Genomic DNA, 27,066 nt, shown 5'->3' on the forward strand with positions numbered 1-27,066 from the left:
ATGATTCGTTATACATTTCGGCAAGGTGGGGATTAGAAAGGGCACATATTCTCTGTAAAATGCGGGTGTCAGCCCGTCAGAGCTTGGTGCTTTATCGCCTGGGAAACCTGTGATAACATTGCCTATCTCTTCAGGAGTAAATGGCTTGTCCAAGTACTCGCGGTGCCCGTCACCGAGCCAAAGCAACTCGATCGAGTCGAAATATTGGTCTATGAGTTTGCAGGGTGTCACAGCACCTGCAGGATACAGCTGAGAATAAAAGGTGGAGACTCTAGTGATGATCTCGCTGGGGGGCATGGTCCTTCCCGTGGTCTCATCACAGAGCTCAGTGATGTATGAGGAGTTATGCGGTTTTCTCAATAGGTTTGCAAGGGTTTTTCCAGGGCGGTTGCCTTCCCTGTATCTGCGGGTTTGGGCCTCTTAACCTAGAAATGCAACCTCCCTTAATGCAACCTCCCTTTCGGCTTCTGGATGATATTCGGATAGTTTAGCTCTGATGTCTGAGAGTATGGTTGGGTTAGGGTCGAGGGTCTGGCACTGGTCTAGCAGTTTGATGTCTGACTCTAGTCGCTCCAAGGTTGCTCTGATGGATCTAAGCAAACCAGATTGCCTGGCGATGCATTCCCCCCAAATCACAGCCTTAAAGGACTCCCAAAGGGTTGAAGGCGATTCTACGGAGCCGGTATTGAGTTAAAAAAAAATCAGCAATGGCTCCCCAGACTTCCTCCTGGAATGCAGCATTGCAAAGCGTGTTAGGGCCCCCCGGACTTCCTCCCGGACTGCAGCATCGCAGAGCACGTGAGGGGGCAGGCGCCATGCAAACATGCGACAAAGGGTAAGTGGGAATCACAGGACCAGTCGTCCCGGGGCATAATCCGATAGGGTACAGGCCAGGTGTTCTGCAGTCGTGGCCCAGGGCGAAACATCATGAGTGATCAGCCATACGTCGATGCAGGACCAGGAGCCGTGTGTGTTAGATACGCAAGTGCCCTCGCATGCTTCTGGGTGGGTGTGTCGCCAAGCATCAAATAACATGTTATCTTCTGTGATGGCACCCAGAGTAGCAGTTGCCTGGTGGTGCTGTACACGACCTACCGAGCAGTCTAAGGTTCCCAGGGGAGTGATGTTGAAATCACCACCCCATATCAGTGGGAGGGGGCCGATGGAGGAAATTAGCATCCATGTGTGAGTGTAAACTTCTGGATTGTCTGTGTTTGGGCCGTAGACTGCTGCCAAAATACTGTCTGGGTATAAAGAGTTATGGCCAGTATCACGTATCTGCCCTCGGTGTAGTTGAAGGTTTGTGTGACGCGCCATGGGAAGTCTTTCCGAAAGAGAATGATGACGCCTCGCACGTAGTTGGAATAGAATTAGGAGTACGTTTCCCCCCAGTATCTTGAGCACAATTTGGTTGTGTTGCTGGAGATGAGGTGGGTTTCTTGAAGGAAACACACATCTATGTTTTGCCTGTAAAGGTGTGTGTGTACGAGATGCGCTTTTTGATAATCGTTCATGCCGCTGATATTCCAAGTAAGGAAGGTCGTTTCTGACGTCAGTAGTCATGTCGAGGAACAAGATGTCCGGAAATGCAGTGAGCTGTCCAGTGAATGCCATCAATGCATTATTTACAGAGAAGAGAAAATAGCCAGTAAACAAAAACCCAGGAATCAAGGTGTCCTGTGCACACCTCCCATAGTGCAACCCTTGTTCCCCCCACTCCAACCCCCCAATTAGGTTGAGCTTCAAGCCACCTCCCACCCAAGGTCCCCCAACTTGGAGAGATTGGAGCAAGCACGGGAATCATCCCTTTGGGGTGCGTGGGCTCAGCCAGTTACCCCCCTGACCTATAAGGCAGGGTGGCCGAGCGTTAGCGATTACAGAGGGGAGTGATGATATAAATACATAAGGAAGCAATGTAACAGAGTTGAGAGCATGAGATGAAGTTAGCAATTGTCACAAATTGAGAACATGGTACATATGAAAACCAGGAACAAAACTATCAAAGTCAGTCGTTATTGCTGGTGAGGCCCTCTTCGGACATGGCTCGGCGCCCCACGGGAGGGGGGGTCCTGCAGTTGCTTGACGAATGTTAGGGCGGCTTTCAGGTCAGTGAAAAATGTAGGCTTATAGCCCGAGTCGATGCGTAGCTTCGCAGGATACATTAGTGCATATGTAACGTGCAGCTGCTGAAGTATGCGCTTGGTAGGGAGAAAGTCCCTGCGGACGCTTGAAAGGATAGAGTGAAGTCAGGGTAGAATGACAGTACGTTTCCCTGGTGCGTGACCTCACCCATTTCTATGGCCTTACGGAGGATGGAGTCTTGTTCACGGTAATTTAACAGGTGGGCTATTATAGGTCTTGCAGGAGCCCCAGGTGGAGGTCGCGGGTCAAGGGATCTGTGCTCCCGTTCAATGATGAAGTGCTCGGACAAAGCTGGACTGAAGAGATTGCGGAGTAGGGTTTGAGGTAGTCCTCCATTTTCCCTATTGCTGTAGACTCCGGGACGCCAAGAACGCGTATGTTGTTCCTGCGGGACCGCCATTCAAGATCTTCATTCTTGGCGTGGATGATTTCGAGGACCTTGTCCATCTTGAGGAGATGCTGCTTGTTTTCAGCAACAGTGTAGTAGGCCACCAAGACCTTGGCTTCAGGTTGTGTGATGCGGGTGTCATGCGTGTCGACTTACTGCTTGACTTGGTCGAGGTGTGAGGATAGGTGGTCAATCATGGAGTCGACTGACTTCAGGCTAGATTTGATTTCAAGCATTATGGCACGGAGGCTGTCATCAGCCGTGTGAGGTAGGGGCTTCTGTGTTGATTGCTCACGGGCGTCGGGGGACATTTCGCCGCCTCTACCTGTCCCCCGGCCCGCAAATGTGAGCTTGGGTTGCTTGGCATCTGCTTTACCCATTGTGTGTGTGTGCAGAAGTGGCTTAATGACCAGAGGGATTGTAGCTGGTAGCGGTTGGTAGAGTATCGAGGTGCCAGGGGAGGTCTGGCATGCCGTGCCTGGTGGATCGCCACGTGTCTCTCTCTGCCCGTCTAGGAGAGCGGGTCCGCAGCACGTGTGGAACATTCAGTTGATGGCGCTCAGCCTGCCAATACAGATGCTTTAAGTCCATCATCTCTTTGTGTTTGCTTTGTTTGCCCTAAGTTGGCAGGGTATGCCCAGACGTGGGTTCCTTGCTCACTTTGCCACTGGATTTAAGCTAGCCTGGCTGATGAAGGGTGTTATCCAGAAACTGGTCCCAGGATGCTTGTTTCTGGATCAAGGCAGACTTAAGACAGACTTAAGACAGTCTTAAGACAAACTTAGGACAGACTTAAGACAGACTTCACTCAGACTTAAGACAAACTTAGGAGAGACTTAAGACAGACTTAAGACAGGCTTAAGACAAAATCCTAACTTTACTACTACTAAATGCCTTCTGTGAATATCAAAAGTAGTACATTTAGGATTTTGTCTTAAGTTACTTCTGTGAATCGGGCCAGTAGACCTCACCCTTAGTTACAGAGGTTTTGACTCTTGTTTAGTTCACGCATATCTGATTCCTTCACCAGTTCACATTTAGAGCCCCCACCTGATTTCACCCCATATAAATCACTGCTTTCAATGACTAGAATTTGCACAACACACACACATGTTGCGCGCGCACACACACACACACAATGGTCTTTTGCTCCAAGTGAGAAATGCAAACCACAAAATAAACGAGCTCCGTCAGCCTAAATATGAAACCGCAACGCTTTTTAATTCAAACCTTTATGTTTAAGAAATACAAACTACTGTGCGATAACATTACAAGGTTATATATAGCACATATGTGACATCAGTCATGAATTATGGAGTCTAAATCTCCATTTGCTAAGCAAGAATGAGTGTTTAACATCAAAGCGAGCAATGTCCTGTGGTGATTATGTAGTATTTATACTGTAGCTTATAATATAAAGTGGTACATAGAATGTTTGTGCGTCCTAGTTACCTAGGAGCCTATATTAACTATAATGGAGTCAGTTGGTGCTGATCCCCTGGGCCCTCTGTACTTGTTTTCTACTGTGTATCTCTGACATCAATAAACACTTGTGTAAACCATTGGCGGCTTTTGGACTATACAGAACATGTCCTCTGCATGGTCCTACTATGAAAGCAAGCGATGTCCTCTGCATGGTCCTACTATGAAAGCGAGGGATGTCCTCTGCATGGTCCTACTATGAAAGCGAGGGATGTCCTCTGCATGGTCCTACTATGAAAGCGAGCGATGTCCTCTGCATGATCCTGCTATGAAAGCGAGCGATGTCCTCTGCATGATCCTGCTATGAAAGCGAGCGATGTCAACTGCATGGTCCTACTATGAAAGCGAGCGATGTCCTCTGCATTGTTCTTTGATGAAGGTTTGTTGTCACCACTTGCCTTACTCACAACCTAAACAATGGACAGCATCTGAGTAGGTTACATCTCTGTGCACTTCTCCTCATTCAGTGCAGTCTCTGTGGCCATCAGTTGTTCACTGCCCTGACCCATGGTGGTTTCCTCCTCCTCCTGTAAAAATTAGATCAGAAGTTACACGCAGGAGGTGGGAGTGAAGACAAAGGAGAGACAGAAGGCAAGATCTGAAAGAGGAACCACTAGTGGAATCAAAAGACTAGATCATAGACCAGAGCGAAGGGGCTGTTAATCTGGCGACAGAGTCAAGGCTCTGGAGTTGAATGCAGATTCTGCAGAATTGGATCTATAAGGTCTGTGTAGTAGGAACTATAGGTAGTCTGAACTGGTCAAGACCTGCCTTTGGCATGGTAGAGGGTCGTGGAAAGTAGCCATGCTCCCCACACTGGGGGAGAAGAGTGAAATCAGGATATCTCCTCCAAGTTCCCAGCTCAATGGCGCCACATCCACCTTCACTAACTGTGCTTTATATCTCCTCACTGAGGAGAGCAAGAGAGAAGATCCCACCAGGGGAGGCCCAGACCTCCTCGATACTCCATACATCACATGCACCCTGAACATACAAGAGCAGGAGTATATTGACAGATGTCTAGCAGCAGCTGCACAAACTGCAGCACTTCACTGTCCTTCCCGCCATTTACTCACCTTCGGTAAATGCCCCTCGGATCATATTTGTAGCTGGGGCACGTTGGGACACAACGCAAAATATGCCGCATTATAAGTGCTTCACTACTAGGTGCACAGATTCCAACCCAACTTTGGTAGTCTAGACACAGGACATGAGACTTTGGATATCAGCCTGCCTTTCCAATGGTTGTCATATCTTACACAGCATCATCTTTTCTTGGATGGGGCACATGGAAAATATTTTGGGATTTCAAGTAAAATTAGTTCAAAGTAAACTTATCTCTATTCCTTGGGTAAGGTACCTCAACTGCCACTACTTACACTTTCAGGCGAAAAAGGCAAAAGGCTTTTGCAGAAATGGATGACCAGCAATTGCCACAATCTTGAGAAGAAATGTCATCAGTTCTTAGTGCTTGAAGAATTAGTGAGCTAGAACATAGAATGTGTGCAGTGGAGAACTTAGGTGTGGAACACAAAGAAAGGTCTGGTGTTGCCTTGTGGTACCATACTGTAGGGGGGCACAACTCTGGCAGCCATGATGGAACTGTACTCAGGTTCACTCCTTAGATGCAAAATGTAGCGGCATCACATTTTCAGAATGCAGGGAGTAATAGTCCACAGAGCAGCAGGGGGTATAAGCAGACAGGCAAGTGATGGAGTAAGGGAAACATGGTGACGTCAATAGACTGAGGTGGCAGCATTAGGTGCATAGCAAGTAGCACAGTACAACCTGGAAGCACAGACCTTGCACTCCTTGCAGAGTACTACCGAGTTGCCCAACAGTGATTTACCAAACTAAACATTTGTTTTTTCCTGAGCCTTCCAGCATCTGTGCTAGAGCAATGAATTTTACAGATATGAGAACAGATTATTTTCCCCATATTTACCTGCTGATGGACGCATGTGCAGCAGAGGCCCTTGATTCCAGAGACGAGAGAGTACAGAGAAATGCACAGAGCCAAGCAGGTGGACACCAGTACAATCCACTGGACGCCACTGAGGATGCTCTGCAAAAGATACAATGACCAATATCAAGTCAACAGCATCTACAACACCTTTATGTGCATCAATACTGAACCACATGTAAGGCACTTTCTTCCTTAGCTCACGTGATGGTCAAAAAGCTGACACTCAGATCATACATCCCAGCAAAAACATACACGGAATAAAGTATCCATCATTATAGGAACAACCATACCTTTAGTTTTTTCCTGAAGCTGGGTTCTTCTTCCAGCAATCTCGGTCCCCTGGAAATGAATTCACAACTTTGGAGCTAAGAATGAGAAAGATCTACCTCCCCATCTTGATCTCTTGATCCTCAGCATCTTTATGAGGCGGTTTTGGGATGACCTGAGGTACCTCTTTGGTACATATGGTGAAATGAGTTCCCCGAGTATGGCTGGGCCCTGCCATTCATTGCTTTGTGAGCCAGGCAGAGGGATTTCAATTTAACCCTGGCTTCAATGGGCAGCCAGTGAAGGTGTTTCAGGCAGGCCTTTACTGATTCCTCTCTTGGAACTTTTATGAGTAGCTTGGCCGCCGCATTCTGCACCACCTGCAGTCTGTTAATAACATATTTTGGTGAACCCAGATACAGGGAGTTTCCATAGTCAAGATGTGAAACCACGAGGGCCTGGATCACCATTCTTCATGCCCATTCTGGGATAAGTCCTGTGATCTTACGGATCATTCGGAGTATACCAAAGTCGGTTGCTGCTAGTTTTTTAGCTTGGATTTCCATCGAAAGTGTGTTGTCCAGCCACATACCCATATTCTTTATTGAGGGTTTGGGGGCGGGAGATATTCACCAATCCCTGGCCAGCTAATCAGAGTCCTGGGCCTGTGATTATTTCCCAGGAACATCAGGTCAGTTTTGTCGCCATTTAATTTTAGGCAACAGTTGGCCATCCAATTAGCCACCTCTTCCAAACAGGGTACCAATTGGAGGTGATTTGAGTTCGGCCCCTCCGCTACCAATACCACCAGCTGTGAGTCATTCGCATAGAACACGATCGACAGTCCAAACTCCTGAATGTATTTACTAATGGGCGCATATATACGTTAAACAATGTGGGGCTGAGCGACGAGCCCTGTGGGACTCCGCATGAGACTGCCATTGTATTGGAAAGACAGGTGGATTCCATGATCTGAAATGTTCTATCGCTCAAAAAGGAGGTGAACCATTGGAGGGCTTTGTCCTGGATGCCAACTTCCCTCAACCTATGTGCTAGGGTAGAGTGGTCCATGGTGTCAAAAGCCGCACTTAAACCGAGAAGTACGGTTGCGGCTGAGTTCCCTTGATCCAAAATCCGTTTGAGCTCCTCAGTGACCACCAGAGGAGTTGATTCTGTACTGTGTTGTGGTCAAAAACACATCTGTGTCTTATGCAGATAGTTATTCTCTTCCAGAAAATTTGATAGGGTATAATTACCATGTTTCTCTAGTAATTTTCCCAAGATGGGTAGCAGCGAGAAAGGGTGAAAGTTCCCTAATATTGCTGGATCTAGGTGGGGCTTCTTCAGCAAGGGCCTCACACTTCCACATCTCTGGGACTCTGCCGGTTTCGAGGGATAATGTGAGGAGCTCTAGTGTGGTGGACAAAACAGAGCCCCCGCCCTTAAGTAAAATATGAGTGTGTGCTGGGTCTCGGGGAGATCCTGATTTGATTTTGCCCAAAAGAAGCCTAGTATTTTCCTTATTCAAGGCTGGGATGTGATCTAATACAGATGGAGCTGCCAACACTGTGCATTCAGCTACTTGTTTCTGGTCTGGACCGGGGTAATTACACTGCAGCGATTCGTAGCTGCTAGGAATATTCCCCTAAAGTGAGTTATAGATGTCATCTACTTTATTTTTAAAGAGTGCAGCCAACTCGTTACATCTCTCCTTAGTGGATTGGTGAGGGGAGTTGTCAGGGATTTTAGAATCTTAATTAGTTCTCTCGGGGAGTTGGCTGCCCTGTTGATCTTCTCCTCATAATGCTTGGCCTGAACTTGTTTGATTTCATTATGATAGTGGCTGATGGCACTCTTGTAATGGGTTTGTAAGGGCAGGGGCATAGGACTTCCTCCAGTTCCTTTCTAGTTTCTTACAGTCTTTTTTCAGTGAGGCTAGCTGTTACACCAACGGGCTCTTTTTGTGTGTAATTGAGACCTTGGTGTGGATCTCTGAAAACATTGGTCTAATGATTGGTCGATCCAAAGTTCCCAAAGAGTGTAGGCCTCATCTGGATTGTCTTCTAAGATATGAGTAGAGGCCACTTGGGTCTTGGCCCACACCTCAGGTGTAAGCTTAGGCCAGCTGCAGGCTGGTTACGAGGTAGATTTAGATGACACTCGTATAGGTGTTTTCATCAATGAGAAAGGGATAAAATAATTGTCTGACCACGGTACAGCAATTGGTGTATTCACCTCAATCTTTGGGTCATTGGAAAAGATGGGCTCGAGAATATGCCCTTTCTGATGGGTAGAAGTGCCAACGAGTTGGATAAGTTGCATAGCCTCTAGCTCTGTAGAAGTCTCTTGGTAGATGGGTTATTGGAATTGTTTATATATGTGTTCAAATTGCCAAGCGTGGTAATGAATCCTTTTCCCACAATCACGCTGGCTGTGCTTATGACACAACACTACAATACGTTACCATGGCCTATATGATTGCTCTTTTAAGATGTTTGCACTTTTTATATACCTAAATGAGCATATTACACTCCTTTCTCCTGGTTTCTCTCTTCACCTCAAGACTATTTTTAAACATTTTAGATGTTGTTGAGATTTTTTTGGACCATTTTATGGTACCTTCTCATTACCTGGAGCTGTGATGCCTTCTTATTGCGCATTTTACTAACTTAGCTGTACGACTGCTACTGTATATTGCTACAGTCTGCTTTTAAAGGTTCCTCGCATCTATTGCCCGCCTCCAAACTACGTTCTTAAAATCGTTAATTGTTATATGAGCAGAACCAAACTCATTACAAATATTCCTTAGCGCACTGCACACTACGCAAAGATGGCCAGCGACCTCCATTGGCTATTATGTCCTCTCATAATCCAGTCCTAGACACCATCCTTAATGAAGTGAGGGCTTAAAATCTTTTATGCGTGCCACTAATGAAAAACTTCAACAAATTGAGGAGCGCCGGATCATTATGGAAAATCTAATGGTTGAAATAGAGCAACCTGTTAGCTCTCTTTAACATGTGACTACTAAAATTCCTTATCTTGAGCATGAAATCCAAAAACTTAAATTACATATGGCAGACCTTGAAAACAGGAATCGACACAATAACCTGATCTACTTGCATTCCTGAATAGATTACTCCCAGATCTTCTTGGACTTCCTACTGCGCCTCCTCTCAACATACAACGAGCCTATCGTCTTAGCCGTCCTCACCCTCATTCTTCTAAACCTAGAGGAATCATTATGTTATTTCTTGAATTTACAGATCTTCTACACGTCTTGAAAGATGCCAAGGAAAACCATCGTCTTGTCTGGTCACAACATCTTCATTTTTGAAGACATTTTTAATGCGACAAATGTCAGACAAATTTTTTTCTGGCTTTAAGACCTCAAATGAGACTGCCCAATGTACGTTACTGCATCCTCCATCCTTGCTTCTGCAAAACTACATATGAAGGCACCATACGATCTTTCGATGATCCTCTTAAATTAAAGACGTTTCTTCAAACTGTTGCTTCTCATATTATCGACACTAATGTTCAGAAACATTAAGAATATTTGTTTGCTTGTGCGTGTTTTTTTTTTACACTGTCTTAAAAACATAGCTTATTTTTTCATAACTGTATTTCTCTTTTCTCTGCTGTTTGCTTGATATGGTGTTGACACATCACATGCTACTCTTTCATATGTTTCCTTTAGGATCTGGATTGTTATCCATGATCTGGCTCTTCTTCTACTTTTCTGTATCTTCTTTTTCCCTCATGTCCTGTTCCTCTTTTTATCTCTCTTCTATGCGTGTTTTTATGTCATTGTATATGTTTCAGTCTCTTCAGTCTTGACTTATGTTGATTTTAATACATGGTGTAATTTTATTCCCTTCCAGTGTTTGCAGTTTCTTCCCCATGTTCCTGTACCGTTATCCTGAGTATCCAATATGTTTAATGTTGTCTCATGGAACATTTGCGAACTTGGGCATCCAGTTAAAAGACAAAAGTAACTACTCATTTGTCTAAGCTTACTCCCAAATTACTTTTTTACAGGAAACTCACTGTAATGATATGGAATGTGTTCAATTAAAACCACAAAGGTTTGGCCGTATTTTTCTTTCTCCAGCTAATAATCGTAAGGGTGGTATTGCTATTCTCTGTCATAACACATTGAAAGACCAAGTTTTATCCACTGAATGTGACAATATTGGTCGATGGATATCGGTTGATGCCATCATTAATAATAAACGTGTCTCCTTGTTTAATATTTATGGCCCATTTAAACCTGACCCTGATTTTTGGTGTAACTTTAAAGTTAAACTCGCTAAAATTGGTACTCCCAATATCATTGTGCAGGCTGACTTTAACCAATGGTTGGAGCCTTTTTCAGATAGGAAGTCTAAACGCAAATTTAACCCGGACCAATATCATAAAGCATTCCAGTTGGCCATTACTTTCGAGCATTTTTGATGTTTAGAAAACATGCAATCCTGATGTTTGAATTAACTTTTTTCTCTAATGTACATCAAACAATGCCTAGAATTGTTTATATTTTTGTTCCTAAGGGGCTTATTTACAAGCCCCCTGCGCTGCCGGTGCATCACTTTTTGCTGCCCCATATTCACAAGTATATGTAAAGCTACACTTCGTGGCTTTTCGTGTCCTTGTAAATACGGCCCCTTTTCATGCATCACTTTGAGTGAAATACGTGTGCCATGGGTGTTGCTGTGGGTGTTCCCTTGTATCTCCACTGGCTACTGCCGCATTCCCAGATTTACAACCTTTTGTAAACCCGGAAATGCATCAGAATGATACGCCTCTCCAGGGGAGGCACAACGAGGAGAACAGGAAATCACCTTTTGTGATTGTTTTTGTGCAGGAAGTTCCTTCCTGCACAAAAGCAATCTTCCCCAAAATGCAGACACCCTTGTACCATAGTGCAAGGGTGCCCGCGTTGGCGCATGGCAGCCAAATGTGCGCCATGTTATTGTAAATATTGTAAATATGTCGCATCCCTGTGCTTTGAATGTAACTCAGTGCGGTGCAGCCAAATGGCTTGCGGTGCCGCGCTGAGTCACTTTCTTGTCGATTTGGCCCTAAATCCTTACTCCCCTCTATACAATCATCTGAAATAGGTTCCATTTTCATCTCAGACCATGCACCAGTAATGGTCTGCTTGGATTTATCTCATACTGACTACACATTTTATGACTGAGGCTAATACTTTCATTCAAGAGTTTTTTCAATTCAATCTAGTGATACATCCATTTGTAATAATTGGTACACTTTCAAACCCTCAATTCAAGCTTTTGCTATTACTTATTCTGCTAAGAAGAAAATAAGTTGAACTCTCAATATCTCCCCTTACTTTAAAACATTAAAAAGCTTGAACATACTTACTTAACTTCCAAATCTTCCTCAACTTTACATGATTTGATCAAAGGCAAATCTAATCTCAACAAACTTGCTACCAATGATACAGGTTAAATCTAAATTCCATGGCAGTCAGAATAAAGATGGTATAATGCTAGCTATTTAAAAATAAAGGCAGAATGTAAAAATATAGGTGCCATTCCAAATTAATCTACAATACCACTTCGATTTTTCACTCCAATGCCTTCCATTCCTATTAACAAATACTTTAAACAGACAATACTACCTCATCAGAACCGAATATACACCAGTTGTTTAATGGCCTTCCTAAACCTCCCTCCTTCTCACATTTATTTGAGGACTTAGAGGCTGACATTATGCTCCGGGAGATTTTGGATGCAAATAAATCCCTGAAAAGAGCTAAGGCACCTGGTCCCGATGGATTCCCCATTGAGCTAATTTTCTTTCTTTCTGCATTTTTTTGCCCCCAAATTATAAGAATATTTTTTATTCACTTCTTTTGAACTCGAAAGCTAATGGCACAAGCTTTTTAGATGCCTTGATTACTATTATCCCCAAGCCTAATAAATTACCCACCCTTTGCAAAGATTATCGACCCATTTCCTTAATCAATTATGATTGCAAAATGTATGCCAAGATCCTAGCATCCCGCCTTCAAACTGTTGTACCACTTCTTGTCCAATCTGATCAATCCAGTTTTCTTACAGGCAGGCTTGCTGCAGACAATGCAAAACCAAAGGGGATGATTGACAGAGTGTTGAACATTGCAAGCACTCACCCTCAGTCAACTGATCTGGGTTTAATCCATCATCATTCTTCAGCTCACTCCGCCACCCCAGTTCAGACAGGGCCATATGCAAATCAGTGTGACCCTATGCCTCATGGGAACAGTCCAGCCCGAACTGCCAAGCCATGTCTTCCCTGGACCAGAAACAAGCATCCTGGGACCAGTTTTTGGTTAATAACCCTCATCAGCCAGGGTATCTTGAATTCAGTGGCAAAGTGAGCAAGGGAGCCACGTCTGGGCATACCCTGCCAACTTAGGGCGAACAAAGAAAAACCAAAGGGGATGAGGGACGGAGTGTTGAACATTGCAAGCACTCGCCCCCAGTCAACTGATCTGGGTTTAATCCATCATCATTCTTTAGCTCACTCCGCCACCCCAGTTCAGACATGGTCATATGCAAATCAGTCTGACCCTGTACCTCATGGGAAGAGTCCAGCCCGAACTGCCAAGCCATGTCTTCCCTGGACCGGAAACAAGCATCCTGGGACCGGTTTCGGGTTCATAACCCTCATCAGCCAGGCTATCTTGAATCCAGTGGCAAAGTGAGCAAGGGACCCACGTCTGGGCATACCCTGCCAACTTAGGGCGAACAAAGCAAAACCAAAGGGGATGAGGGACGGAGTGTTGAACATTGCAAGCACTCACCCCCAGTCAACTGATCTTGGTTTAATCCATCATCATCATTCTTTAGCTCACTCCGCCACCCCAGTTCAGACATGGCAATATGCAACTCAGTCTGACCCTGTGCCTCATGGGAACAGTCCAGCCCGAACTGCCAAGCCATGTATTCCCTGGACCGGAAACAAGCTTCCTAGGACCAGTTTCGGGTTCATAACCCTCATCAGCCAGGCTATCTTGAATCCAGTGGCAAAGTGAGCAAGGGACCCGCGTCTGGACATACCCTGCCAACTTAGGGCAAACAAAGCAAAACCAACGGGGATGATGGTTGGAGTGCTGAACATTGCAAGCACTCACCCCCAGTCAACTGATCTGGGTTTAATCCATCATCATTCTTTAGCTCACTCCGCCAACCCAGTTCCGACATGGCCATATGCAAATCAGTCTGACCCTGTGCCTCATGGGAACAGTCCAGCCCGAACTGCCAAGCCATGTCTTCCCTGGACTGGAAACAAGCATCCTGGGACCGGTTTCGGGTTCATAACCCTCATCAGCCAGGCTATCTTGAATCCAGTGGCAAAGTGAGCAAGGGACCCAGGTCTGGGCATACCCTGCCAACTTAGGGTGAACAAAGCAAAACCAAAGGGGATGATGGACAGAGTGTTGAACATTGGGAGGACCTGGCTTTGCAGTTCGGGCTGGACTGTTCCCATGAGGCACAGGGTCAAGACTGATTTGCATATGGCCAGGTCTAAACTGGGGAGGCATGGTGAGCAAAAGAATGATGGATTTAACCAAGATCTCTTAACTTGGGGTGAATGTTTTGGTTTGTCCTGCAATCCGTCCATCAATTGCGTATCTTTTGCTTTCACGCCCTAAGTGTGCCAGGTATGCCCAAACGTGGGTCCTGGGCTCACTGTGCCACTGGAATCAAGCTATACTGGCTGAAGAGGGGTGAAACCCTGAAACCGGTCCTAAGATGCTTGTTTACGGTCCAGGGAGGACCTGGCTTGGCAGTTCAGGCTGGACTGTTCCCATGAGGCACAGGGTCAAGACTGATTTGCATATGGCCAGGTCTAAACAGGGGTGGCATGGTGAGCAAAAGAATGATGGATTTAACCCAGATCTCTTGACTGGGGTTGAATGTTTTGATTTGTTCTGCATTCCGTCCATCAATTGTGTGTCTTTTGTTTTCTCGCCCTAAGTGCGCCAGGTATGCCCAGACGTGGATCCTGGGCTCACTGTGCCACTGGAATCAAGCTATCCTGGCTGAAGAGGTGTGAAACCCTGAAACCGATCCTAGGATGCTTGTTTCTGGTCCAGCGAGGACCTGGTTTGGCAGTTCGGGCTGGACTGTTCCCATGAGGCACAGGGTCAAGACTGATTTGCATATGGCCAGGTCTAAACTGGGGTGGCATGGTGAGCAAAAGAATGATGGATTTAACCCAGATCTCTTGACTGGGGTGAATGTTTTGATTTGTTCTGCATTCCATCCATCAATTGTGTGTCTTTTGCTTGCTCCAGACAATGACAGGATGTTCTCTAACATGTGTGCGCTGCCTGGAAAAAGCAACATTCCTTTTGCATGTCACTAGATGCTGAAAGAGCTTTTGGCCGCATAAATTGGCAATTTATGTTTCCACACTCTTCACTGGTTTGGCTTTCTTAAAAAAATTATCCCATTTAGAAAATTACTATATTCCGACACCCGAGCTAGTGTCGTCAATGGTTGTTTTTCTCCTTATTTTACTTCACATAGAGGTACTAGCCTAGGTTATCCCCTTTCCCCTTTAGTGTTTGTTCTTTCTTGAACAAATATGTTGAAATACACAAATCTCAGGATTTACACAAAATTTGTTGGAGGTTAAGTTTTCTGCCTGCACAGATGATATGCTAATTTATATATTCAACCCCCTTGACTTCCCTGGAACCTTTCATACTAGAGATGACATTATACTCGAGAATTTCTGGATATAAACATAATTTTTCCATAACTGAAATTTCACCTTTGAGCTCCTCTTGTAATCAATATATGTTCGCTAATACTAATTTCACATGGTGGCACTCCAAAATTAAATATCTTGGTGTCAGGTTTTCCTCTCCCTTATCTACCACACTTAGACGCAATTTTGCACTATTAATATCTACATTACAATCATTACCTTCAACTTGGTCTCCTACGTATTTATAATGACGGTGGGGCAGACTTGATACCGTTAAAATGATGACTATACCACATGTTCTTTATACAATATCCATTCTACCCTTTAAGATGCCTAATTATTATTTTGCACAAATTGATTCCATTTGTACACAATTCTTATGGAACAATAAACATCCTTATATTGCCCTTTCCAAACTTAAGTGCCCAAAAAATGAAGGTGGTGTACGTTTGCGGATTTTAAGCTTTTCCACTCCCTCTTTCTGATTCAACAATTTTATGCCCTGATTTATGACTTTCAAGATTTAACTGCCCATTACTGAATGGTTTCTCATTTGAAGATATCATTCATATGTCTAATTGTACTTTTATACCCAAAAATCCCATTTTGAAAAATTCGCATAATTTATTACATGCATTATTTTCTACTTATCTTGATTTTCACTAATGTTTTTTCTCCTCATCAATTTGTTATAATACATTTCTTAAGTTTCGTCAAGTCTTTTTATTCCAAACACAGGAAGGAAAAGAGTATTATGTTTGTTCCTCAATTTGTAATAGACATTTCAATTGTACCTTTCTCTCACTTAGAAACACAATATCACCTACCTACCTCCTTTTTAAAGGAGTATGAAATAATTTCCTTTGCTCTTCATTCCTTTTTTCTCATACACCAACTCCCTTCTTCCTCAGTCACACCCACGCCTTCGACACCTCTGGATATGGTCCACCATAACTCCATTCCCAAAGCTGCTTATATATAAAATATTGTTATCAACTCCTTTTGTCAGAACTAACAGTTCTCTTGAATTATTATGGGAAGCACATCTCTCCTTATTGTTTCCTGTACAATTCTTGGACAATATTTGGGTTAAGACATTTAATACCTCTAAAGCTGCTCGTATTACTCAATCGCTATTTTTTATTTACAATAGGGCTGTTAATACCTCAGAATGTATTTCTATATTCGACCCATCTACTCCTTCATTATGTTGGTCATGCTCCATCAGCAATGGTTCTTTAACACATTTTATTATATTATTGTTCTCATGTTAATAAACTTTGGGGCTCTATCTGGTCTAAATGTTTGAAGATTTTCAAATGTAATATACCACTAACTTTCCAAAATGTTTTCTTAGGTTCCTTAGCACCTAGTATTGAACATTTATCTTTTAAACCTTTGTTATTTGATCTTTTTTTATTGCACTTGCTTTTAAAGTTATACTTTCTTGCTGGAAAGAGGTTTCTAAACTATCTACATTGACATGGAATGTTATATTTGATGAACATAGAATTTATACTGTTTCTTCATTGATGTTACATCAGAAGATTAAATCTGATTTATACTGGTTAGCTTTCGCTACCTTCCTTTCCTCAAACTCATGAGTAACTTAATCGACCCTTTCTCTCTTCTCCCCTCCTCAGCTTCTCACTGTTTCCCACCCCCTTTTTACTTCTTTTTCTTCTTTAATCCCTTCTATCACCTCTTTCTTTTTATATAATTTTTTTTTCCATATTCTAGTATTTTGTAATTAGAATACTTGTTCATATATGACTTTACTGCACAGCTGTTATATTTTTTGATATTGTATTTCAATTTTCACTAAAAATAATTTTTTAAAAACAATGCATTAGACGGGATAGTTTGCAAGGTCACAGTAAGAAAATCACTCTGTTTGGTTGAAAACATATATAAGATCAGGACCTCTAAATGATGGCCACATCTATGGAGGTACGCATCGTTTTCTTAGGGAAATACCCTTTTCTCAGCGGTTTAGTCTTCACTTTCACCTTTGTTTGAAAGAAACAGCTGCATGCATTCCATCATTCAGAATCCAGCCCTGAGGGTGCAGCTAAGGAAACAAGGCCCACTTTTCTATCTGCAGTGTGCGTGGATCCTTGGATCCCTGACCCTCTAAAACCTCTTGAATGGTGCCCATGACCCTGTGAAGCGGTTGCCCTGACCTTCTGAAGACCTGGCCACACACCTCAGATTGGACTGTCTATCTTGGTGGCCCTGACGCTCTGAAGCTCGGGCTACAAACCTCAGATTGGACTGTCTATCTTGGCGGCCCTGGCGCTCTGAAGCCCTGGCTACAAACCTCAGATTGGACTGTCTATCTTGGTGGCCTGACGCTCTGAATCCCGGGCTACAAACCTCAGAGTGGACACGTGAACTTTGCAGGGCACTTTCAGTTACTGATTCCTGACAATGTGTGGTTTCTAAATTGTAGAGATTCAGGGCTACTTTGATCTCATGGGTGGCCAGTAATAAAGTATTACAGGCCAGAAATGATTTTTTTCTTATCATACATGGGATACTGTAATCTCTGTATAAAAATCCATCTTTAATTTTCTTACTACAGATGAGTTGTGACACCTCTTGTCACCTGTATTAATGAAATGACATAACCACTCAACTGTAATAAGTTAGTACAGTTGAGCTCTTAGGTCACAACGCCTATTGCTACCACAGCCAGCAGCCAGGGTAAAAGGAAGATCCCCGCGCACAATTTCAGCCACAATTTAAACAAGGAAAACGCAAACTTGCTTTTCTTTCTTCTGATATATATTTTTTTAATGAAAATGATTCTCTAGAAAGGAGATATTTATGTTGACATGTTTATTTTTTCCATTCTATATGTCATTAATGGAGTGATAGAATCTCTCTGTTTCAACACAGCATTTTATTTCATCTGGTTTACATGAAACTAATCCTAATCACTTTTGTAAAAAAAATACTAGATTCTTTTTGGTGTTTTATATTTCACAGTGCATGTTTTGATTTCAATCTTCATGTCTGAAATGAGCATGAAAGAGCAAGGAACCAAGTATTTAAGCGGTTTGTGGGAAGAGTGGTAATATGACCATGTATTATAGGGGATAAAATACCCTCTGCGTACATTAAAACGATATTGAAAGTTACATTGAAGTTCGAGCCTCGATCCTCTATATGGTTGTGGATCTTGCACCAGCCTAAAAAAGTACTCCAGGAGGCAATATATACCATACATAATGCATGAGAGCCTGCAATCCATGTATAAACCCTGTCCCTAATTTCCTTATTACAGGTGAATTGTGACATCTCTTAAAATTATGTAGCTTCTCAGTTGTGATAAGTTTTTAGAGTTGAGTTCTGACGTCATAATGCCTGGTTCCAGAGCCAACAGTAGAGGGTAAAGACAGATCACAGAGAATAACAATAGTGGAGGTTTAAAACACTAAAATGAAACATAGCTTTTCCTTTCTCTGCCCTATTGTTCTAGATGAACAACGTTAAGCAGAAAGGAAAGGTTTATGGCAACATGGTGATTTTTTTACAAAATGTAGGTAATTACAGGGAAGACAGACTACTTCTGCATCTTTGTACCCATTTTGAGCTACCATGTTTTTTAAGAAAAAGAACTTGACTTGTACTAAACTCATTGTAATATCTTTCTGTAACAAATGTTTAACTGCTTTTTGGTGTGTTCAAATTTTCACTAGGGACTCTAATTGTATTCTTCAAACAAACATCTTCTCTCTTTCATACAATAGAGCACTACACCAAGGCATAAGAGGTGTGTCGGAATGGTTATGGCGTGGCATGTATTATAAGCAATAAAATACACCCCGACATACTTTATGAGTCTAATACAAGTCGTGTCTGAGTTTGATGGCCTTATACAGTAACTTCACCTTCTTCCTCGTTCCTCTATATGGTCACGCAATTCCTTGGTGGCCTTCAATATCCGTATAATCTACGGCAAGGGGTACTTTATCACATATATTAAATTACAACAGCAGTAATCTTCTATATTTCTATTTCTTATTATTAGTAGTGATTGATAGCTTACTTGTAGTTGAAAATTTGGTGGTCTACAGGTCAAGAGTTCGGGAAAATATTTACAAAATGAGGGTTTATGCTAGAAGTGCACAAAGTTATAAGCGGGCATGGCCTTGTGTACTTAATCGTCTACCAATAGTTTTTATAGCTTTTAATATTTTGTAGCACTCACAAGATAGTTAATTAGTGCTAGTAGCGTGCAGAAATTTAGTATGTGAGTACATACATTGCTTAGACTGATTCTACACACGCCCAAAATGCTTGGTAAAAACACATTTTCAAGTAAAAGATCTACTCCCATAGAACCTCATGAACTCTGCGCATTATTTTGTATCTTCTGCAATAAATATGCAAACTTCACAAATTTGCACACGATCACTTCATATAGATATTACCCTCTTATGTATTGTAGAAGCCCAACCCAATCACCCAGTAGAACACCCACCACCATTCAAAACAAGATCACAGGCATGGCAACGATGAGCTCTGCCATTATTCATTAAGGCGTCATCAGAACTAAAACTAATACGAGGTTTACAATACAACGCATCACTTTAATGGCACCCGTATGTTACCCCATCACATATCTCATAATTATTCTTGTGACCCAAAAAACCCACATCAAAAATAAACGAATGTAGTCCAACTGTGGCAACACATTATCAAGAGTAAATATTTGCTCTGAATAGCCACCGATCACTCTTTGTAATGACAGCAACAAAACCAGCCTACATGAGCTGTCAAAGAAGATGGCTACAAGGATACGAGGATCCAGGGAAAGAGTCCAATAGCGCCATGATCAAGTCTGAGGGTTTCTAATAGCTATCATCCAGATCCATGGTTCTGAAGGTCACACAGAGCCAATACAAACATTTTGAAATCCACCATTACCTAATGTCAGGGTTTAAAGGCCATAATGAGAATAAACCATGGATAATCACAGGAAATCCCAACACACTTATGATAAATCAAAGGGAGAGTCTAAGATCACAGTGAGTAATCCTACGATAGTCAAGGACGCCTGCATCAATCGTAGGACATCTGAGACAAAATGTCATCAAACATAATCACGTACTACTGTTGTCTTATGTCAAAAGAGAAATATCATACATGTAGTGTCTTTCGGACGCTGTACACGCTAAAGAGTAATATCTTCAATGAATTCCAGGTGGCCATCAGATGCTTTTCTGAAAAGTGGAAATGAATTCCGTAAGTGTCCTATCTTAACTGTGAAAGTCTCACCGCCACTGATGCGCGGCACGTGCAATCAAAAGGTAAACTGCCAGCCTCCATTGGCACAAAGCAAAGTACAGGATCATTCAGAATGAAATAAAGACTGCCAAGTTGGTTGATAGGCTATGGGACTGAAGACCAAACTATATGAAGGTAGAAACAACGACCTCAGGAGGGATCGCTGGTGCTTGCTACAGGTTCTTGCATGACTTGTACGCGAAGCCACATGAGTGATTGAGGAGGCTAGGGGATAATAGCTAACTATTGATGGACTCCACTCCTAAATACTATTAGCAAATGAATGCACTGGTGATTGTCTTGGCCCCCTTCGCACACCCCTCCACACATTCAGTGGTCTGTAGTGAGAGCAGGTGCAGATGGTCCGGTATACAAGGATGGCATTACGAGGACTCAGACTGTCTCTCCCAGGATAAACTTTACAAGCATGCTATTCTAGTGTTATAACCAACTGCAAATGGCAACACCGATAAGTTAAACTGCTTACTCAAAGCCTGACCGAGCTAAGTTATTCAGGGAAGGATTTTGTTAAAATAAAACAATATTCAAACCTTCAAGTATTAAAAAAAAAAAAAAACCTTCCCTCAAAGAGATACATGGAAAAATAGATATGGCTGGCATGTACGTGCCCCATGTATGAGTGCCGTCATCGCTTGCCTCCGAGTAGCTTATGAAATAGTGATGCTTTGGGTAGTATAGTCTGTATCAGCTGTGGCCCAGCTACCTGTTGTTTCTGTCCTCGTTTGATGCCAGATCCCACAAACCTCCTGGAATGTCTTGCAGGATCTTGCAAACATGTAGTTTACCTGATCTAAGCCCTTAAAGGGAACTAGTGTCCAGCCATTAGAAAGTCCATTTATTTGTTTCCCCTTGAACTCATGTCCCTATCCTATTTTGAGCCGAGTTCGGCCATGTGAGCATTTGAAGAGACTCCATATGCTCTTCATATCACAATATTAGGATTACGTTTTGTGGGCAGTCAGAACTCCAGGAGTGGGCATAAGAGAACCATAAGATTGGGATATTTGACCGGTGCCATCCAGAAACACCACTGGTGGCTGACATTTGGAAACTGCTCTTCGTATCACATTTGAGTCCATCTCTGTTTGACATACAAGGCCACCAGCTTTGGGGATTCACCTGAAAGGTCTAATTTTAGTTCCTGTATCAGGGGCAAAACAGGATTCAGCTGTAAAGATTTTAAACATCTAGATTCCGATGGCAAAAACCTCCACGTCTGCCGAAAGTGTTTGCTGAAAGTCTCCGTTGTAGTTCTGGCTCAGATATCTTCCAATAAGAAGTTTCCTTTCTGTGCCATCCCTTCAGCCCTCGGAGTTTGTCCAAGTCCTTAACCGTATCCTCTTCTTACAAAGGGAGCTGGAATCCCAGTTGTGTTCCACCCTTGAATTCTGTCCGCATGGCGTCGCCGTGCTATTGGTACCTCAACAGTGAAAGCACTCTCGAGTGTTGTTCTTCTCATAAATGGTGTCCTGATGACCCTGTTTCCCAGGGACCAAACTTTCAATCTTAGAACCTCCCCGTCTTCTCATCTGAAGCCTGTACTCCAGAGCTTCATTCCTGAAACCTCCACTGTGCTCCCACTTTACTGAAAATGCGGTCTGTTCATTAAAAGTAAATATTTATTTGTGGAAATTATTTTACAAAAAGATCCTCTATTCAGAACACCGGTTAATAATGTTCATCAGATCCCTCACAAATCCCTATATAGTCATATTTTAGAGAATGTCTTTTCTCTGGAAATTTTCAATTTAAAGGAATCTTTAATTCTCCTAATGATGCTACCGAAGGGCTCTCTGTCGCCAGTCACTGAATATACCACAGATCTTCCACATACAACCATCAGACCACATTGTTGCCTTGAAAACCATCTATATATCCATAGGACTTAGGCCTGGCCACACCACTTACAATGGAATAGATAAATATACCTTCTGCTTGACATTGGAATCATATTCCTCCAGCCCTCCGCTGCAGCTAAACCCAATCAAAAACAAAGCTGTTCGCGTATATTCCGCTAATGGTGCTAAAGCCAGTAAGAAGAGATTCCAGGACATGAGGCAGCCCTGCCGGGTCATTCTCTATGTGGACCAAGGCATTGACATCAGTCGAAGAGCCAAGTCTTGAGGTCTGTAATTCAGGATGGACCTCAAGACCTGGCTCTTCACCTGAACCGCAGACCACCCGCCATCCTCCCCCCACCCGCAACCAGCGCCTCGGGACCCTCACGGGTGAGTAGTCATGTTTTCATACGAATACTGACTGATTGACTGATATCTGCCTAGTCACCCTGGGCTTGGATCCAGGCTCTGCCTCCCAGTGACTTCATCCATTCCATGAGCACTGCTCCCATTCATTTTCTTAGATGCTATCAACAGGTTTTTCCATTTCTGCTTTCAGGAAGACTGTTTCTGGGGGTCCACACTGTGATGCGTGGGCTACAGTACATTCTGTTTTTAATAAAACCTTATTCTCCTCGGCCGCGCGGTTATGAGTCAACACTGATCTTTACACAGTCCCTCCCACTATCCAGATCCATTATTTCGGTAGTATTTTTAAGCATTGGAAATGACAATTGGTCTCGCTGATTTGTAAAGGAAAGGAATGGTTTGAGTGTATACTAGAGCAAGAAAAAAACGTAATTTGGATTTTATTATTAGCTTCAACACTAACAGTTCATGGAGCGAATTTGCCAAAACAGAGGCTTACACACTTAAGGCAAAACCTCCATATACATATCTAGTCAAATATTTCAAAGTACCCCCTACCACGTCGAAAAAAGATATAATTTGAAGTAAAAGAAAATGAATTTTACTCTGAAAAGAAATGGGGTTCACCACCCTTGTAGTAACTTTTTGGTTTAAAATGCAGGAAGGATTTTTGTACTGGAAGTTATCATTTATTTCACCTTTGAGGAATATGATTCACATGTGAAAAAATGCTGCGATTTAGCCTTCCTCCTTAGGGTGCAGGTTGTGTTCAGGAACGGTTCATAAGGTGCATATCATTGGTTATATCGTCTTGGATGGCAGTGGCATAAGACAACATTTGCCCTCCTTGCAGAGTGTGATGAGTGGACCCTGAGTCTCCCATATCTCACAGATATTTATTGACATTGGGCTTGAGCCTTTCTAAAAGGTTGGGGCCCCTGGAGGATTGGGGTGCCCCCTACCTCGCAGGGGCTGAAGAGGCCTGGGTTACGCCCCTGCGGTCAGCAATGGTGCTTCTATATTTGTTTGGGGTGGGAGCCGGAGCACAAAGAATGAAGTTGGAAAGGATAGGAAAGTGGAAGAAGATTTGGAAGCATTGATAGAAATGATAAATTCACTAATTAAACCTATTGAAACTGAGTACTAACCAGGAGGACATGTGACAGGTCATGATGATAGTTCAGCAGTTTAGCTCCTTGTAAGGGTGAGTCTGCTAACTGGCACCCCATTATATGAAATGTAATTGATGCATTCTAATAAATGTCAAACTGCCATCTACAGGAATAACTATCGTTTAAGTATGGGAAAAGACAAAGTAACATAGGGGAGGGTCGGCGTCGAATCAGAATTGAGTTCTGTGGCTTCAAACTAACTCCTCAAATGATTCTATTTAGCACACCTCATTACATACTCTTTTCAGCTCGCTACCCAAACAACACCAACTATAACTCGCCACTCTGCCATGCACTGTGTTGTGACAAATGATGTCATTTGAGAAGGTATAAGTTTTGTTATGAATGCTATGATTTCACATGCTATAAGTGATGTGGTATGCAAGGGTATAGCTAGCGCATGAATTATAGTAAATGTAGGCTGACGAGTGAGATGACAAGACTGTGTTCGGAGGTGCACGATTTATAGTAATTTAAAGGTGGTGCATAATTTATATATTGAAATTATAACTGTAACTTTACCCTTTTTAATGTTTGTGTATTTTAAGTTTGGTTTATATAGATATAATAAATTAAGGATTTCTAACTGTATAGTATCCTTAACCTTTGTTTGTTAAATTGCATGTCAATGGTTTTTATTTTTTAATAAAAATGTGCTTCAAAACGTAGTGTTGGATGTAGCGTGGAATAGAGTGGAGTAGAGTGGATTGACGTTGCGTGCAGTGGAATCAAATGTAATACAGTGGAGTGGCAAGGCGTCTAGTGAAGTATCATAGAGTGACAGATATAAGGTCTCAAGAGACACAATTAGGATAATAAGTTGGAATGTGGCAGGCCTTAACTCTGTATTGGCTAATAACGACTATGGCATTTCTACAAACTGGAGACATCCTATGCCTGCAGGAAATGTAGGAGACAGCGCCCAGCTCCATTCCCGGTTTCAAGGAAATTCACAGTGTGGCTCAAACGAAAAATCTATCTGGAAGACCAATGGGAGGCCTCTCCGTATACATGAAACGAGATCTGTGGGTACAAGCAAAGGATTGGAGCAGGTGCTCACATGACGTGCAGATGCTCAGCATAAATGGCATAGTATAAGATGGAATCTCCACCTCACTTATAATGGTAAATCTCTACGTAAATCCACATATGGATGTAAACATAGCAAATGCCACATAAATCACTCATCTGATGAAAGAGTTCCTTAATGAGCATCCGGGGAACGAGTGACTTTAGGAGGGAGACTTCAACACTCGAGATACGTGTCATCATGAGACCAGCCCGGAGGACTGGGGTCGAAACATCCTGGAAGCCTGCATTAGCGAATTTGAGCTGGAATCCGCTGACCAATCAGGTTCTCTGGAGGGCAAAACATAGCCCATATTCAAGAAAAGCTCTACACTGGACAACATCACTATAAAGTGTGGTGCAGTGGCATTCAAAAATGTACGTACCGTGTCGTATAGTGGAATAGAGTACTGTAGAATGGCATAAAGTGGAGTAGAGTGTTGTACAGTGGCATACAGTATAGTACAGTGTTATGTAGTGGTGTTAGGGGGTATAGACTGTAGTAAAATGCCCGAGAGAGTCATACAGTGTAGCAGAGAGTGGGAGAGTTGCACAGAGACCAGCAGTGTGTGAAACACTAAAAGTGCACAGGGTGGATTGTTGTACAGCAGCATAGCACAAGATAAAGCCTTGTATAGTGGAGTAATCGAGTGGAGTGGCATAATGTAGTGTGCAGTAAAGTATAATAGAGTGTATCAATCAATCAATCAATCGGGAGCTTGTATAGCACGGCTACTCACCCGTGAGGGTCTCAAGGCGCTGTAGGGGTGGGCTGCTGATCCGTCTGGGTGTGGAGTTTCAGTCGAAGAGACAGGTCTTGATGTCTTCCCTTAATTGGGTCAGTGACAGAGTTTGCCTGGGGTGGAGGGGCAGGGTGTTCCAGGTCTTGGCAGCGAGGTAGGAGAAGGATCTTCCCCCAGTTCTGGTCTTGTGAATCCGTGGGATAATGGCCAGGACGAGTTGGGGGAGTGTAGTTGTCAGGCGGGTGTGTGGGAAGAGAGGCGGTGGTTCAGATATGTTGGTCCTGCATCGTGGAGAGCCTTGTAGGCATGAGAATGGAGCTTGAAGGGGTTTCTCTTGTTGACTGGGAGCCAGTGAAGTTAACGGAGGTGTTGTGTTATGTGGCTGCGGTGAGGGATGCCAAGAACCAGTCAGGCTGCGGCGTTTTGTTCTGTAGTATCCTGAGCTGTTTCTGGGTGACACCGGTATAGAGTGCGTTGCAGTAGTCAAGTTTGCTGGTGATGAGCGCGTAGGTGACCATATTTCTGGATTCCGTGGGGATCCATCTGAAAGTCTTTTGAATCAAGCGTAGTGTGTGGAAGCATGAGGAGGATATGGCATTGATCTGGTGGTTCTTGTGAGTGAAGAGTCCAGTATGATGCTGATGTTGCATACATGGACTGTGGGGTGGGGTTCCCAGTGCGGCAGGCCACCAGGAGTCGTCCCAGGCTAAGGGGTGGGTCACAGGATGAGTATTTCAGTCTTGTCCAAGTTTAGTTTGAGGCAGCTGTCCTTAATCCATGAGGCAACGGCCTTCATCCAGGTGTGGAAGCTGATTCTGGTGGCCAAGTGTTTGCTGGTGAGGGATAGGATCAGCTGGGTGTTGTCAGCCTTGTGAGTCAATGTTAAGTCTGTGGTTTCTTACGATGGCGGCGAGGGAGCCATGTAGACTTTGAAGAGGATGGGGCTTAAGGAGGAGCCTGGGGCACTCCGCAGCTGATCTGTGTAGGTTTGGAGTGGAACCGGATTAGTGGGACTCGTTGAGTTCGGCCAGAGAGGAAGCAGTGGATCCAGTCCAGGGCCTCGCCGCGGATGCTGGCGTCGTGGAGTCTCGTGATTATGGTGCGGTGTGAGATTTCATAGACACCGTGAGCTTGGCTTTCGTTGTCTATTTGATGTCACTTAATGCCCCTTGGTGAAAAACATCCACATAATACACTTTATTTGTCACGTATGGGCCTTTTATTCATCTGCCCATGCTTTCAACTGCTACGCTGGGGATGAGGAGTAAAGAGTGAGCCATACATAACACGGCCTCTCCTCTCTGATCCAGATGTGAAAAAACCTACCTAACCTACCATCCTTAACAAACCCCACTGCCTTCTCTGCTTTCCTTCCTCCTGCTGCAGCTGTGCTTTCCGCTCGGAGTCATGGCAGACAAGCAGCGCTGTGCTAACACACTCTCAGAGAACCCACTCAGCGTGGCCTGGAAAGCCTTGTAGCAACAGTGAGTAGCAAGTTTTGTTTACAACTGATGCTACGTCATAGCTGGGGGTTACCAGATTTAGATGCTCATGTAAACGATAGAAGCTATAGATGCCATGCACA

The 27,066-nt window shown here is 43.4% G+C and overlaps 1 protein-coding gene across 2 annotated transcripts in view; it reads right to left on the minus strand.

Moving 5' to 3' along the window:
• Positions 1-3,730: 3,730 nt before the first annotated feature.
• LOC146839441 (transmembrane protein 176B-like) overlaps positions 3,731-27,066 on the minus strand; it is a 112,302-nt gene continuing 88,966 nt past the window's right edge. For both annotated transcript variants that reach the window (XM_085651491.1, XM_085651492.1), the window contains 2 exons: positions 5,958-6,077; positions 3,731-4,539 (listed from right to left, as the gene is read on the minus strand). In XM_085651491.1, coding sequence (XP_085507617.1) covers positions 4,450-4,539; positions 5,958-6,077 — 210 coding nt within the window. In that variant the 3' untranslated portion in view covers positions 3,731-4,449. The remainder of the gene's footprint in view (positions 4,540-5,957; positions 6,078-27,066) is intronic.

The sequence above is a fragment of the Triturus cristatus genome, chromosome 4_1 (genome assembly GCF_964204655.1).
Source record: "Triturus cristatus chromosome 4_1, aTriCri1.1, whole genome shotgun sequence".
In the NCBI taxonomy this organism is placed as follows: Eukaryota; Metazoa; Chordata; class Amphibia; order Caudata; family Salamandridae; genus Triturus; species Triturus cristatus.